We start from the raw sequence: 16,016 nt of genomic DNA, 5'->3' as shown, positions 1-16,016 counted from the left end.
TTTTATCCTCTAGCAGAGTTCACTCTTCCTTAAGCCTGGTCTGGCTGTCCAAGGTTACAAATCAAGTCCGCTGTGGGTGCAAATATGACAGCAAACTTCATGCAGGGCAACCTGGGTAATGTATGACCAAAGGCCTTCACAGAGCTATAGCTGTATTGCTTCCAGACCCCAGCTCACTCCACAGCCTGCTGTAGTATCTGTACTCACGGGGGAATGCAGAAGGTGGCTCTGCACAAATCACTTGTTCATCCCAGCAATGAAAAGTTGACTGTGTTTAGGCAAACGCTTCTGAAGCAGCATAAACATGTATCAGAGATTAGCATTCCAAGTAATTAGAAGCAGAGCTGCTGCTCATTATGTACATGAAATAAGACCATACGGTCAAAAGGTGACGAAGGCACTCATGAATTCATTTCATACTGATTGCTGCGAACGACCAGTGCAAAAAGCATCACACAGGCAGCTACTTCTATTCAGCATACTTTAACTGTATTAGGAAGTGGCTGTTTTAAAAAGTTGTAATGGCAACCTGAAATTAATTAGCTTTGATTTAAATGATCAGGGCTAACACACGTGTCATATACGTACATGCCGATCTACAGCCCCACAGTGGATGCTATCAAGGAACTGAGCAGCTCAGGAACCTCAAGACATCTTCACTTTTCACCACTCCCATCAATATATCGTGAAATAACAATATTATTCTGCATTAATTTAACAATGACATCTGCACTTATATAGACCATCTCAGCTAAGGATTTTAAAGTCCACAAAGATTAAAAAATTGATTTCTCAATACCTGTGTAATGTAAAACATAAGTTACAGCCATTTAAACAAGAAACAAAATCAGCAACTTTCTTCAGCAAATACAAATAAGCTGCACCCTTAAAATATCAATTTACACAAATCACCTAAAGGTGATCTGCAAAGACAGCCACCTCTCCCCTTCAATCTTCAGGGGAATACAGTCAATCGATTCCTGTACAGTCTAACCACTGGACTATGACAGAAAGCAAACAAGACAAACCAAAATAAATCACATTGCTAAAAGCAAAAGGCTTCACTTACCTTTCTCTCCATCTGAAATAAGATCTCTTTCTCCCTTTTGAACAATTGTCAAATTCCCCATGGCTTGGCTGAGTCTTAATACACATCCATGATGGTCACTACTGTCTACGGGGTCTCTAAGCTACAACACAAGAATTCCATACACAGTACATGTTTTACTACTAGAACAGAATATTCTAACACATGCTACTTCAGCGTATGCATTGGGAGTCAAAAAAAAGGAAAAGCAAGCATCAGTCTTTCCATTTTTTTTTAATACCAACTGCAAACCCCAAAAATGCATAAGAAAGGGTCATCTTTAAAAAAAAGAGCTCTGTTTAAGAATACACATTGTTGTGGTAATTATCCCATGGAATGAAAAGCCAGGGGATGCTTCTCTCATAAGAAACAGCACATAATAATAAAAGCCAGTAATAAGTTATTTTTAAAGACTAAAAGACTAAACTTGCACATACTTAAGCATCAAAAAGGAAAACAGCTCACCATGGCTTCATACAGTCTACTAAACTCCATATAGTTTGGAGTAAGAATAGCTCGCTGGTAGCCTTGAATAAGAGAAGGCTGCTGGGAAATGAGCCACAGTCCATCCTGCAAAAACCAGTAAGAACAACATTTACTGAACAGATCCAGAAATGTCAAGCCACTGACTGATTCAAGAAAAATACTTACAGCATCAATAATGATAGGAATTCCTTTCACTTTTGATCTTTCGATAATGACCTGCAAAAAACCACAGATGACTTTAAGACACTCACTAATTTAAATCTCACGTGATCCAAAACAAACTCATAAAACAAGTCTGATCATAGTTGTTTTTACAAAGTAAGATAGACAAAAACCTGTTATATTCTGTAAACTAATGTATGACATTTTCAGATCAAGTGGCAATTTTACAGTTACATTGTTTTCTCTCTGGTTCAAGTGTAAGCAGTGCCAACAGGGTTTCCATAACTGGTGCCTTGGTGGTGTGATATGCAAACAAGCAAGCAACCTCACTCAGTCTCCCTGCTGCAGGAGGCATGCAATGCCAACAGAAGTCACACATCTCCAGTTAAAAACAAAAACGGAAAAATCCAAATGAGCATTTCCATGATAAAAACCTACCAATAAATATAATCCTCATTTTAGCTGCTTTTCTGATGACAGTCTTATTGCAGTATCTGAGTTTCCATACAAACCAACATCCTGAGAGCAGCAGTGCACAAGATGAGCCGTTTCACTTGAGGTCCTGAAGGTTTTAAGCTTCCAAATCAAGGTGGCCCAGACAGCAGACCATTTGCACAAGTGGTTTTTTGGCAAGCAGCGTCTACTAGTGGACTACCTGCCTTTGTTCTTTCTCCTAACTGAGCAATGGCAAAGACTGATACCCAAGCTTTTTTAATAAGCAAGGGCTGACAGTCAAGTTTTTTGAATGTTGGTCATTAGCAACTTGTCTTTGAAGCTGGAGTTTATCTTTTTCCTGTGTATGATAACAGAGGATGGATGATATCCATCCAAAAGGCATCTTGCTGAATCATAGAATGGGAGGGGTTGGAAGCGACCTTTAGAGATCATCTAGTCCGACCCCCCTGCAGAAGCAGGGTCACCTATATCAGGTCACATAGGAACATGTCCAGGCGGGTCTTGAAGACCTCCAAGGAAGGAGACTTCACAACTCCTCTGGGCAGCCTGTGCCAGGGCTCCCTCACCTGAACAGTGAAATAGTTTTTTTCTTATGTTTAAATGGAACTTTTTGTGTTCCAGCTTCATCCCATTACCCCTTGTCCTGTCACTAGCTACAATGGGGTTGAATGTTATTAAGCTCTTCAGATTAGCTATCATACAGCCCCAGGCTCCACAGATCAGCAAGACATTATGTAAGGAATAAGGAAAAAGTTTTAAATTAAACTTTACGGTACTGAACACCCCTCTGTTCCTGTATTGTGGCCAAAATAAACAGTGCCCACCTTGCTTCCTGTGTAGAAATATTAATTATGGACTGTACACATCCTCACAGACACACTCCTACCTGACTGATTTTTCCAAGATCAGCAGAAAACTTTCCCTTCTGTTTTTAAGTGGATGACCACTTAGCAGCATGCTTCAACTCAACACTACTTTGGTTTGTTTGGGCACTGCCTGCACACTGGAAGCATGAGATTGAAAGGGTACCCACTGCTCCGAGCCCAAGGACTTGTCTTGACACACAGCAGCAGCAGCAGTTACATTAGAAGCTACTATGGAATGAAAACCTTTCCCTGACATGCATTTTCTTGCGCCTCTTGGCTTGGGCTGTGGGTCACTGACTGCCAGGTGCCCACCCTCCTTGGGATCCCAAGGGAACACCACAAGTCTTCTCTTATATTCAAGCTATTTAAATAACCTTGAACCTATTGCAAGTTTTACACAGCTCATACCACTCAGCTACTACTAAATTATTCAAATTTATGAATAAGTATATTTAAACAGCTGTGCAAGGATGGAATCTTAAAGCATACCTAGAATTAGTTGTGGCATACTGAAAACCAGAGAGCCTGACTTTCAAAGCTTTTAAGAAATTTATGAGACAGAGTAATTTCTTTATTCATTAACGTTAATCTGCACAGATGTGCACAGCTCAGTTTTCCTTCACGGAAGCTGTATTGCTTTGTCCCTGCTGTGTTACGTTCCTCAACAATTATGTTTAATTTGACTCACTTGGTTTTAATAAAATAAGGCTGTAGAGCTAGCAACCACATTTATGGTTGGGTTTTTTCTTCCTATATAAATGAATGTTACACATCCAACAGCCCAATTATTCTTGAACCACACTAAGCTCTTCCACTTAGATATCATACGGCACTGAGGCCCAGAGGTTTGCAAGGTATTACGTACGAAAGCGTTCAGATTATCCTCCCCCAAGATTTGAAGATGCAAATACCATTTACTGCAACTTCTTTTTCTAGCCTATTCTAATTAGAATATTTTTGTACAAGTTTTTTATGTTAGCAGCTTCACCAAACTCCTTCAGTACACTTAAAGTGATTACTGCTCCACTTCCCACTGAAATGAATCACTACTTTAGTAAGCCAGTCTTTCATGACACTTCATTTTTTAAAGGCAAAAAAAACAAACCAAAAACCTCCTTAACAGATTCCACAAGCAAGTCTGAAGGAAGGCATCAGAGCTCAGAAATCCTTACCCTTCCAAACTGTTCTCTTAAATGCATCATGGGCAATCCAGGGACCTCATTTTGCCAAAACAGGCTTGGCTGTTGCTGCTATTGTTGGCCCCTTTTTTCCTAATTGTCATCTTGGGGACTGGTTAGACTCTCTTTTTGTCTGTATCTATTTATATACCTAACAATGGGCTAAAGAAAGAATCCTGAAGATCCATTGTCCACCAAAAGAATTCAAGGGGAAAAAGGGTGGAAATAACAATGCATGAAAGCATATGTACAGGTAAATAGCTTCTGGAAGGCTGGGTCACTGCTACACTCCAGAGAAATAAAGCATTTCTTCCTAATAACATCTTGAGTAACTACTTCTCTGGCATGTCCTCCACAATCTTAAGACATTTGACCTCTGCTCTGAAGAGAAATTTCATCTTGCTAAGTAAAATCTACTGGCCAAGCAACTTTTATTGTGTACTGAGTCTCTGAGGTATCACTTTCTAATCTAACATCCTGAGCAATCTTTGCTTTTTCTTTCTCTCCTTATAAAGCAAATAATCAGGGAATACAAAGTCCTTTGGCTTATTTAGAAAGCTCATTTCTGATTGAAAACAAAACAAATCCAACAAATTAAACAAAAAACTACCCTAATTATAGTCCTTTCCTCTTCTTTCCTTAAACCCAGATAGAAAATGCACGGAACCTCAGAAGAAGTACTAGGGAGGAAGAGGGTAATCTGGCAAGCATAATGAAGCAGTAAGAGAGAACAGAAGGCTCACAAGACAGTGACCCACATGAAGGACACAACATTCATTGGAGAACCTCTATTTCCTATTGATTGTGGACAAGACCTATCTCAGCTGCTGCCATTTAAAGGTCAAATGGCTCACCACTGGAGAGCAATTCATCCCATGCAGCTGAGACACCACATTTAGAGTGGGATGAATCACCAACAGATATACCTGTCTCCTCAGCTATCACACAGGGAGCAAAGACATTTTACTCCTTTATTTTTAGACATCAAGAATTTGGTGAGATAAACCTCACTTTTAAACATTCTATTACTGCAGATATAGTATATGTTAAAAAAAAAACCCAGTTGGTAAGAGGTGTTTACAGCAAAAATGGCAACATCCTTTATGCAGAGTATTTTGTTCCTGGAAGCAAAAAAAATCAATTTTCAGCTGAATCTGTATCTCAGTACGTGGCACAGACCTTCCTGGTTAACACTTAGAGCATACAGAAGGACCTTCACTGTTAACTGCACAATTAATACAGTTCAGACTTTCACACCAAACCCTATTTAACAGTTTCTGATAGGATTCTGTATTTCTTCTATAGGACACAGCCCACAACATTTGGATGAGAAAAGGGAAACAAGTTCCAGCCTGTTGTGATTAAAATCAGTGATGATGAACTGTATTGCAAGGTTGCAGGACTCATGCTAGAACAAATCTGTAACAAGATTTTTCTTCTCCTAATAACTGAAGACCAAAGTTTAAGTTTCTACCCTTATCAAGCCAAATAGAAAACGACCTGAGATTCACATGAACACGCTGTATGGTACAATCTCCCACACAGTTATCATTTGTTTGCAGCACCAAATACTTGACATTTCTGAATGCCCCAAATGATATTTCAGTGATTGTAATTTTGGGTGGAGGTGGCTAAGGAGAGGAGAACCAGAGGGGGTAAAATTAGCCCGAATCTACTCCCACTCTACTCTTGAAATACACAATTTCCTGAAAAATATTTGTTCTCTGACTGGGTATCCAGGACTTGTATGGAAGCAATCTACTCAATAAGAATGCACAACAGTTGTGTCACAGTAGAAACTCATCTGGGTAAAGCCAATCCTTTACTGTAATAAGGAAAATCTACAAAGTAAGGACAAAGATTTTTTGTGTTTCAATGAAGTCTTTTATTATCACGGAAGCTATTCCTTGAAATGCCATGCATTTGTTGCAGAAGAAACCTGTGTTCTATACCCCAGCTTTGACATGGATTTTTAAAATGTATTTTCCAAACCAAATTCCAATCTTTTTTGAGAAAAGCAAAAAAAAATCCCCCAAAACCCAAGCCACAAAACCTAAAACCAAAATACAAAACACCCCCAACACGTTGAAACGAGAACACCACAAACATGGAACCAGAATCGTTCAGGCTGGAAAGGATCAGGGCAGGAAGCAGCTTGAAGGAAGGAATGGACAGGCTACTGCTGAAAGAGTGCTCAGTAGAAAACCATGACACGGTTTATCACGTGATGGCCCGTGGCTGAGCTGTGAAACACAAGCTTTACCTGCACTGCACTAACACCAGCATCCAGGACTTTTGCACGCTTCCACAGTTGTTGTGGAAGCTGAGATGAAGCAGTGCAAGACACTGGCTGCAAAAATAGCCAGGAGGGGAATGGAGGGAACATGGGAGGGAGGAATAAATTGCTATGGAGCTCGGAAGTACAATCAAGGGATATCTAATCGGCCATGGCAGCCTTCACAGAGCAGCCACTCCAAGGCACTGGCAGCACATGGCAGGTGCACCAACAGCCTCTTGCAAAACTCCACAGTCAGTCTGGACTTCTCCACCTGATACCCCGAGCCAGCAATACCACACATACCCTGTTTACTCTGCTTGCATTCAACAGTGTACAATCTGGCTCTCCACAGCTCCCTGGAAAAGTCAGCTGTGTACAGTTTTGCCCACACCTGACCCAGACACACTTTTCAGCTTTTCTTTAATTAGATGTGGACTGGCAGCAGAAGGCCTGCAATGCCTTTTAATACATTATTAGTTGTATCACTACTTGTGTTTTTCCTGATGAACCGGTTTAGCTACACAATAACTTTGGCATTCTACATTTGCAAAGGGAAGAATCGGGAAATTAGAGCCATTGGCTCTAATAAAAGACTGAATTTTAATGAAAGAAACAGAAAACCACAATAGCAGCATCTGTAAAGCAACATCTATCCCACAACAGTGATTAATGTTCACTAAGGATGCATCACATGGTCATCATTCCAAAGTCTCCTTTACTGACACCAGCAACAAACACTACATTTCCTAGGTCCTTCCAAGAGCCACATCTTGACCTACTCTTGGCAGAATTCCCTACTCATATGCTGAAAGAGAAGTTCAAACTCCTGCCTGCCATAATAACGGATAGCACTGGCCACAATGACACTCAAACTAGGAAGACGTATGACCTCGCCTCCAGCTCACCCAAAGAGCACTTTACTGCACCCTGCAATGCCAACTGTGCAACTACATACTCTTAATTTGGTAGAGACATGCAAATGTGCATAACCTGGCACTGGTTATGTCTAATGCAACTTCAAATAATTAAAAAGGAGTGGCAGCCCCTTTTACAAAGAACTTTCTAGTGAAAGCTAGGATCAGAAACTGCTGTTGAACCAACACCTCTAACTGCCTGTATTTTCTGCATGGAAGCTGCTCTCATCCAACAATTCTGAATCCACGGTTTTGTCTGGAATGGACAGATAAAAGGGAAGAAAGAGACAAAATTTCTCTGTAAATGCTGCAGCTGGAAGCACTTCTGCACGTCCCCCTCCTCAAGGTGCCCAGGAAGTAAGAAATAAGTTCCGCCCCAACATGCTACAAATCAATTCCTACAAAGAGGCACCGAAAGCCTTAGGAAGCATTTCTGTGTTATTTGCTTCAAGTCTGGATAAATGCAGAGCTAGCAGGAGCTCAGCTGCAATAGAGGTCAGGATGCAGCTCTGCTTGGAAAACGGGCTTGGCAAGCTGAAGTTTGTAATCTTGCACAGCTAGAGGTGGGCCAATATCCCGAGCACACGCTGTGCTCAAGGATACTGTCAGCCTTGGTAGGGGGGGAGACGCTTCCCTAAATATAATCTATTTGATGCAGGAGGCTTTGAAAAACATTCAAAACGGGAGTTTCACTGTTTGAGATTCTTCACATTAGAGCCATATTTTCAGTAACTGCTTTTGTTTTTTTAATTTATTCCGAGGTTTACACACAGTTTACACACGGAGAGCTCTGAAACTTGCTTTGATCAGTTCCCACAAACGGATCCAAGAACTCACCATCCTTTCAAAACCCAGTGATGTCAATCAAAACCTCTCTTTGTGGACAAGATGTATATAAATCACCTTTAACTAGCTTAATTGCCCTGAGTTTTACTTTATATTTTCCTGTATGCATAACTACCACTAGCTCATTAATCACTCCACTAAGCTCTCAAACCTCACATAAGGTATGACCACTGCTTGTAGCACTTGAATGAAGAGTCACACAACAGAGATGAATATCGTTTCTTTGAAAGAAACAGCTTATCTCATGGTTTATGCTCCATTCAGTACAACTGGGTCTTTTGTCTTTCAACTGTAGTGCCACATGCTCAGCCCTGTTTTCCAAAGCAGATTTTCAGGTGTGTAGGAAAACATTTGAGCCAGGCAGAGTACCCCATGACATCATCAAGCTCATTAAGTGCTTTGGGAAAAGTTAAAAACTGTTGTTACAACTGGCAAAGCTGAAGATGCAGTAGATGGCAGCTAATCAAAACTTCTACATAAAAAAAAAAAAGCGATCCACCTGTAGATTTCTGCTTTGAATTCAAAATAAGATAACCTGCTGTCAAACTTGGAGGAAAACTGTGACTAAGTTTCTCAAGATCTGCCTCAATTATATGTTAAAGGAGTGACACAATCAAAGGTAATGCCTGAATATAAGGAACACAAGAAACACAAAGCAAAAGCCTCTGAAATACTGTCTTAGTCACACAAAAACCCCAAGCACTCTGTTGTAGCTATGTCCTCCAAATTCATGATCAACCAGACAACACTTGAGAAGCTACATTTATACACTTCCATTCCTAAACACATCCAAATCCACTTTAAGCAACAAACCTGTTTACTTCAACACAAGGTAACAAAATCTAAATTGGAATAAATACAGGCACCAAGTTTTCCCATGCAGTCTCATACACTGAACATTTGCATTCCCCAAGCAAACTCTACAAGCTTCTTGATTTATGGTTGATTATGTTAGCTCTGGCTCAAGATATTCATGGTCAGCTGTTGGCATTTTGTCTGAAGACAAAACAAATAAACAGAAACTTAAAATGAAGTCTGGAATTTATCACCACCGATTTCTTTTTAGGGTTTCCAGCTGAATGATGCTCAGAAAGAGTTGACAAGGTATATTGGATATTGAAGAGGTATATTGGCTAAATTCCAGTGTTTTGCTTACAAATGTTTTTAAGCATCAAAATCAAGTTAAACAATATAAGCCTAGGTACAGACAGCAAATAAACATCCCACTTCACTGTGAATGACTTTCATCAAGACCCATTACACACATTAGAAAATAAATTCTGCTTGCAAGCTGCATAAACCTCTATTTAAGGTCCTGTTAGCATATTTTCAAACACCGTTTCTCTAATCAAGCCATTTGCAAGGAAGCCACAGAATACTAATAGCTCTCAGCGCAATCAAGAGATCTCTCTGCCCCAAGTTGGTGTTCCCAAGCTACGTTTGCACTGGTACCACCACCGCACAGTAAAAATTGCACCCTTTCCCAGCAACTGCCTCACCTTACGTGACAAGGGCCACAAATTCTCTTATCAGGCTGCTGGAAAGCAATGAGGCTCAGCTATTAGGAGTTTTTCACAGGATACTACTTGTGGTATATGCATCAATATTGGGGGGTGGGTGAGGGCTCAGAGGAACACAGTTTACACACATGTTCTCACAGCAGTTGCATAGAATCACAGAATGGTATGTGCTGGAAGAGATCTCTAGAAATCATCCAGTTCAACCTACCTGTAAAGCAGGTCCACCTAGATCAGGTCACACAGGATCGCATTCAGGTGGGATTTGAAACCTCCAGAGAAGGAGAGTCCACACCCTCCCTGGGCAGCCTGTGCCAGGGCTCCCTCACAGGAAAAAGTGGAACTTCTTGTATTCCACCTTATGTTCCACCTTGTGTTACCCCTTGTCCTGTCACTTGAGACAATAAAAAAACCTGCCACTCCATCTTCTTGACTTACACCTTTTAAATACTTGTGTTAATGAGATCCCCCTCTCAGTCTTTTCTAGGCTGAACAGCCCCAGGTCCCACAGCCTTTCCATGCCCCTCTGTTTTTTGCCTCTGCAGTACCACAGGCACAAGATCCCATCTACCTCACCTCGTTTTCACTTAGGCCTGAAAACGGAAAGTGGTATGTCTTCGCTGCCACTTCAGTTCCCTATGAACTGCTGAATCTCCACGGCAAGAACCTCCAGAGGACTTTCCAGAGGGTAGAAACACGGCAGGAAGCAAACACACTTGACACACACTGAAAAAGTAAGTTTCTGGTAGACAATTCTTCTGTTAACTTTGAGTTGACATGAGAAGTGATTCCAAAGAGTAACGCAACCTGTTGTTCATATTTGTACCTGGTGGTAGGTACCATAGACCATACTATTCACCTGTCAGCTGCAGCATTTGCCTATAAGGCACCTATTAGCATAAGGTGCCTTAGACTTTGTCTAAATGAAACCCAGGGGCTGCTCAGATATCAGAAGGGAAATACTTCTCAAGGCCCATAGTAGCACACTTAGCTTTACCGGGCTGCTATGACAACTAAAGGTGGCTCTGTATTCTTCAGTCCTCTCAATCTCATCAAAACTAGTGCACGTTGTGTACTAAAGCACCTGGTCCCGTTCTCACCATTTTATTAAGGCTGTGAAGTGTTGCTTAAATCCTGGAGGGATGAGGCTTGAAAGGAGGAAATTAATCCAACTAACCAAAACCAAACACAGAAAGGCTGATACCTCAGTGGACGTGGAACTGAGAATTCTTCTGAAAGAAAATTTCAGATGGGCTCCCTCTGGGGCATGTTTGATGGAGGTGATCCATGACAGTGACCCAAACCTCTCCCACTCTTCACCAGAACTTAACTACAGCCAAGATATTTCCATACAACCTTCATATGATGTCACTAGGGGTGGAAAATGAGATTTCTGAAATTTATATCCCAACAGATTGCAGAGATCTTTAAGGGCAAATAGACTGGCTGAGGGCAGTGTTGCAGAGCAAAGGGGCTGGGGAAAGAGAAATAGCAACAGCAATGGAGAGAAATGGCAGCTACGCAGGATCTCGGCCAAAAGAAGAACCCAGGCTGGTATTCAGGGCATTGCTTTTTAGCTAAAACAAAGATTGAGAATTAAACAAGAGGAACAAGCATACGGTTTGAGAACTCAGTCAATTTTCCCATGTAATCCCAGTTACACACAGCTACTCTTGCTATTAATCATTACCTCTCTTGCAGGAGGGAAGCAACCACGCTCTGCTGAAAACAGCGATCAAACTCTGCTGCTGTGAAATGAAACACAGCAAGACTGGAGTGGCAGAGTCCAGAATTCAGTGCTACCCCTGCAGGGAAACAGGCAAGGAACCTAGCAACAAGCAAAGATGACTCCAGCATTAATGTTTTACTTCAGTGAAGGACAGGGCTCTTCGTAAGGATTAATGTTTTTCTGTACTCGATCATGATGTTACCTACTATTCCACCAACAATTCTGTACCAGCTCATTTGATCACAAAGACAGTAACGTACATATTAAAGATTCCTCAAACTCAGAAGCAGAAAATTTGACAGGAACATTACATTCATGCCAGAAGGAAGAGGGGAAAGAAGATAAAGAGCTGGAAATTGATAAAGGACATAGCTAATCCTGTAACTGCCTGACTGTTAGGCAGCAGCAGAATGAAGATCATGCAGGAGCAGTAGGCAGCATCATATCCTCTCCCAGAGGAGCTTCCTCTTGGGAACTGCACCATCACCCTGCAGGAAAGTAACCTGCTGCTCTCAAAAACCTGAAGAACAGCTCTTGGTGATACAGGTGGGAATTCCCCAACTTCCAAGCCTCAGGCTACAAGGAAAAACAGATGGGAGAAGTGCAAACACCCCTGCAATGACTGAATGAAGAACACTGTGGTGGGTGGGTACAACAGGGACATCATATTGCTGCTCGGTGAAAAGAGAGAACTTCCAATGGCTTTGGAAACATGCTGCTTCCAAGCATTGACAGGGGACAATCACAAGGACCTTGGCCTTGCTTCCACGTGGCAGCTAAACTTTCAACATAGTCTAAACCACCACCAGCAGCATACCACCTGAGGTGAACTCAGAGGGGTAACAGTACTGTTGTCTCTGGCCAGAATCAATCATGGTCACTGAAAGGGAAAAACAGACGGCTTGATGCTGCCTGCGCAGAAGCTGGCTGTGGTGGTCAAATTCCACATCAGATGAGGTAACAGTGTTACAGAAGTTTTAAGTAGAATTGGGAGCACAGTCTGCAAACTCCAGAGCTGAGAAGTGGAGCAGAAGTGTGGTTTTGTTCCTTTCTCTTGAAGGCAAATAGCTTAGACTGCTTATTTGCTTTGGTATTTAAGAGTCTAACCAGGCTAAGACTAGGATTGCCACATCGGCATGGGATCCAGCCACACATCTATTAGGACATGACAAATGCTTTCTTTAGGAGATATTTCTGAAGCTCCTGCAAACCCATAGCTAGAAAGCTCTGACAGAGGATTAGCCCTCACCTGGGCAACTGAGTAACAGCATGTGAGGGTTTTGGCAGAGACCCACACAAGTGACATACGAGGGAGGGACATAACTTGTAGAGCGGCCTCCTCTAACAGAACTTTTAAATGGAATTCCAACCCAACCAAAACCACAGGAAGTGACTGACAGTAGAGATGTATTCAAAGAGTATCCTTATGCTCTGAAGAAAAAACAAAATAAAGAAAACTGATCATGAGGTGCTTCTTTTCCGTCAGACTGCTGAAGGGAGATGAAATGTCACAGTGCACATCCTGCCAGCATTAAACATGAGGGAAGCCGGGGACATAGTAAAGATGCTGAGGAAGCAAAGCATTCTTTGGTCTAGAGATAGAAGATGCACCATCTGGTCAACAAGCACCCAGGGCTATTCCACAACAAAACAGCATCCACGGGCTGTATACCAGAAGTTAGGGGTTATTACATTAGTATCTTAATTTCTCAATGCTCAGAAGAGGGAAAGAGCCTAAACACACAACTGTGTGGAAAATCACATTCCTTGGCAATGTGCTGGCACAATACTGACAAGAACTGACAAGAGAAGAGAGAGCATCACAGAGGTGACGGACCACTACATCTCAGCACTTTAATGGGGCAGGTGGAGGAAGAGGGGAAGCTCTCTCCCATCATGAACTGCCACTCTCATACAAAACCTTGACCAGAAAGTAGACATTAATCTACATCTCAACTCTATATTCATATGACAGCATGCTGAGGTTAGCTTAAAGGCAAAACAGAAAATTATACACCAAGCCAGCCTCCTATCAAAGTTTAAAATAGCAATGGTATCATGACTTGTTTTTTTTTCATGATACAAAGCTTGAAATTCACTGCTGAAGCAGAATTCCTCTGCCTTTCCTCAGCACACAGAAGCACCAGTCTTCTGTAAGCAGGCAACCAGGGTTCACTTGTCCCCTGGCTCACATGTTAAAATCCCCAACACTGGGTAACTAACGAACTCTTACATAATTACAGTGGAGATAAAGAATCTGAGCTTTAATGTGATTTGAAATTACTAAGGTTAGATCCATAGCTCATATGAATATGGTCTAAGATTGTAAAACAAAGTAACTTCCAAATGCCTTGTCTGGGTTTGTTTCTTTAAGATATCTCACACAAAACAGCCAGGCTGAAGTGAAAGCATGGTTGTCATTCACTAAGAAAGCAAAACTATTTTTAGCAATGAATAAAAAAAAAACCACAATCACAAAACAATCAAGGAACCTTCCAGATACTTCTGTAATACATATAAGCACATGGACAGGTACTTCTGAAACACAGATGGAATTCTGGTATCAAAGACCCTTGTGCTGGATATCTTAACTATACTAAGTGAATTCGTCTTTTCTTTTGTTTAAAGTTGTTTTACTTGAGAAAAAATACTTGACTTTTTTAAAAAAACAAGAAGAAAAGAAAAAAATAATTGCCCCAGTTCTTTTTTCTGAAAGAATGTTTTCAAAAAAAGGGTTAGATCTCTCCTAACATTTTTCATTCAGAATAGAATTTAATTTCTTGATCATCTATAATAAATGTCTTTTTCATTTCCTTCTGAATCCATTAGTTTTGCACCTCTAGATCATAAACCAATCATCCATTGGAAGCAGAAGGAGAATTAAAGAAGTGAGGAGGTCCAACAGCAACTTTAACAAAAGCCGAACCAAACCATTCTTCACAGTTCTCAAGGTCTTCTAAACTAGTTGGATAGTGTGTCTCCAGTATATTGCCTCTCCTGTTCTGCAATTTCACTGTGCCACAGAATCATAGAATGGCAGGGGTTGGAAGTGACCTTTAGAGGTCATCTAGTCCAACCCCCCTGCAGAAGCAGGTTCACCTAGATCAGGTCGCACAGGAACACGTCCAGGTTGGTCTTGAAGACCTCCAAGGAAGGAGACTCCACAACCCCTCTGGGCAGCCTGTGCCAGGGCTCCCTCACCTGAACAGTGAAATAGTTTTTTCTTATGTTTAAATGCAACTTTTTGTGTTTCAGCTTCATCCCATTACGCCTTGTCCTGTTGCTAGCTACTATAGAAAAAAGGAATGTCCCAATCTCCTGACACAAGCTGTCAAATACAGTTCTGAAATTAGGAACTCAAATTTGTATATATGTTCTTAGAGAACAGGTGCTTTGCACCCAAGAAGACAGAGTCTTTTACCTAGAGATGCCAACAGCTATTTCTTAATTAGTGACTCACCGTCAAAACAAAAGCAAATCAAACCAATCAAAACAACCACAAGGGTGCCTGAAATTCAGACTGATGCTTACAGTTTAATAAACAAGGCCATGGTGTAAATTTCAGTCAACAATATTTTATTTATTTACTAACCCTATCAAAATCATTTGTTTAATCATGTTAAAGAGACGAAATTGGTTAATAAAATTCAATCTAAAGACACAGAATAAAATAGCGGCACACACATTACCTTTGCATTCTCAAGAAGAACTTCATCTCTGCCTAAGCCAGGTCCTATGACAACTGAGTGCAGTCGTGGTAACCACTTTTCCACCTCATGGATAGCATTTGGACTATCACTAAAGAGAAAAAAAAGGACAAGCTTAAACAGGCTTTATTTTAGTATGCTCAGAATCTGAGTTGAAGATGTAGGAGAGAAAAAGATATTTCCCATCTTGAGTGTCAGGCAATTTTGTCCTCCAAACTACCAAAAATCTGTGACCCAGGAAATATGGAATAGTTGTCCAAATAGATACAATGAATCATTTATCTCAATTCATTTCTTAGGGGACACCACATAAAAATGAGGAGGTAATTGCAAATATCCACTATGGTTGTTAGCAAATAAAACCAATAAAACCCAAGCAGGAAACCAGCAAATTCTTACAGTTTGTCACAATTCCCTATTTAATGCTTCTTTGCAGAGATTACAGCTTGGAGAGAGAACGACCATCTCCCAGGTATATACTGCAGCTTGCTGGAAATTATGTAACTATTTATTATCCTGCATGGCAAAATGATAAATCTACTCACACGCTTTTTTGTCAGATGCTTCATAAGCATTTGTTCCAATTGAATTACGGCCAAGCTGTCCCCTTTCCCCAAAAGGCAACAGGAGAATGAAGCTATTTGGTAAGGGTATTATCTGCTTGTAATGCTTAAGATTTCTGTAGCTTAAGATTTCTGTAGCATTCAAGTCTTGTCTACATTGGAAAAATGATGAGAAAATGTACTGCCAAACATAGCTGCCACAACACAGCACTCAGTCACTGACCAGA

The 16,016-nt window shown here is 41.0% G+C and overlaps 1 protein-coding gene across 7 annotated transcripts in view; it reads right to left on the bottom strand.

The window, feature by feature from the left end:
- NAXD (NAD(P)HX dehydratase) overlaps positions 1-16,016 on the bottom strand; it is an 86,147-nt gene that overhangs the window by 13,235 nt on the left and 56,896 nt on the right. For all 7 annotated transcript variants that reach the window (XM_061996671.1, XM_061996654.1, XM_061996680.1 and 4 more), the window contains 4 exons: positions 15,209-15,317; positions 1,739-1,789; positions 1,553-1,657; positions 1,070-1,190 (listed from right to left, as the gene is read on the bottom strand). In XM_061996671.1, the coding sequence (XP_061852655.1) occupies positions 1,070-1,190; positions 1,553-1,657; positions 1,739-1,789; positions 15,209-15,317 (386 nt within the window). The remainder of the gene's footprint in view (positions 1-1,069; positions 1,191-1,552; positions 1,658-1,738; positions 1,790-15,208; positions 15,318-16,016) is intronic.

This window comes from Colius striatus, chromosome 1, assembly GCF_028858725.1.
Source record: "Colius striatus isolate bColStr4 chromosome 1, bColStr4.1.hap1, whole genome shotgun sequence".
NCBI classification, from domain to species: Eukaryota; Metazoa; Chordata; class Aves; order Coliiformes; family Coliidae; genus Colius; species Colius striatus.
Note: the sequence above shows the minus strand (reverse complement) of the source record. Positions and strands in the feature narration are given on the sequence as shown.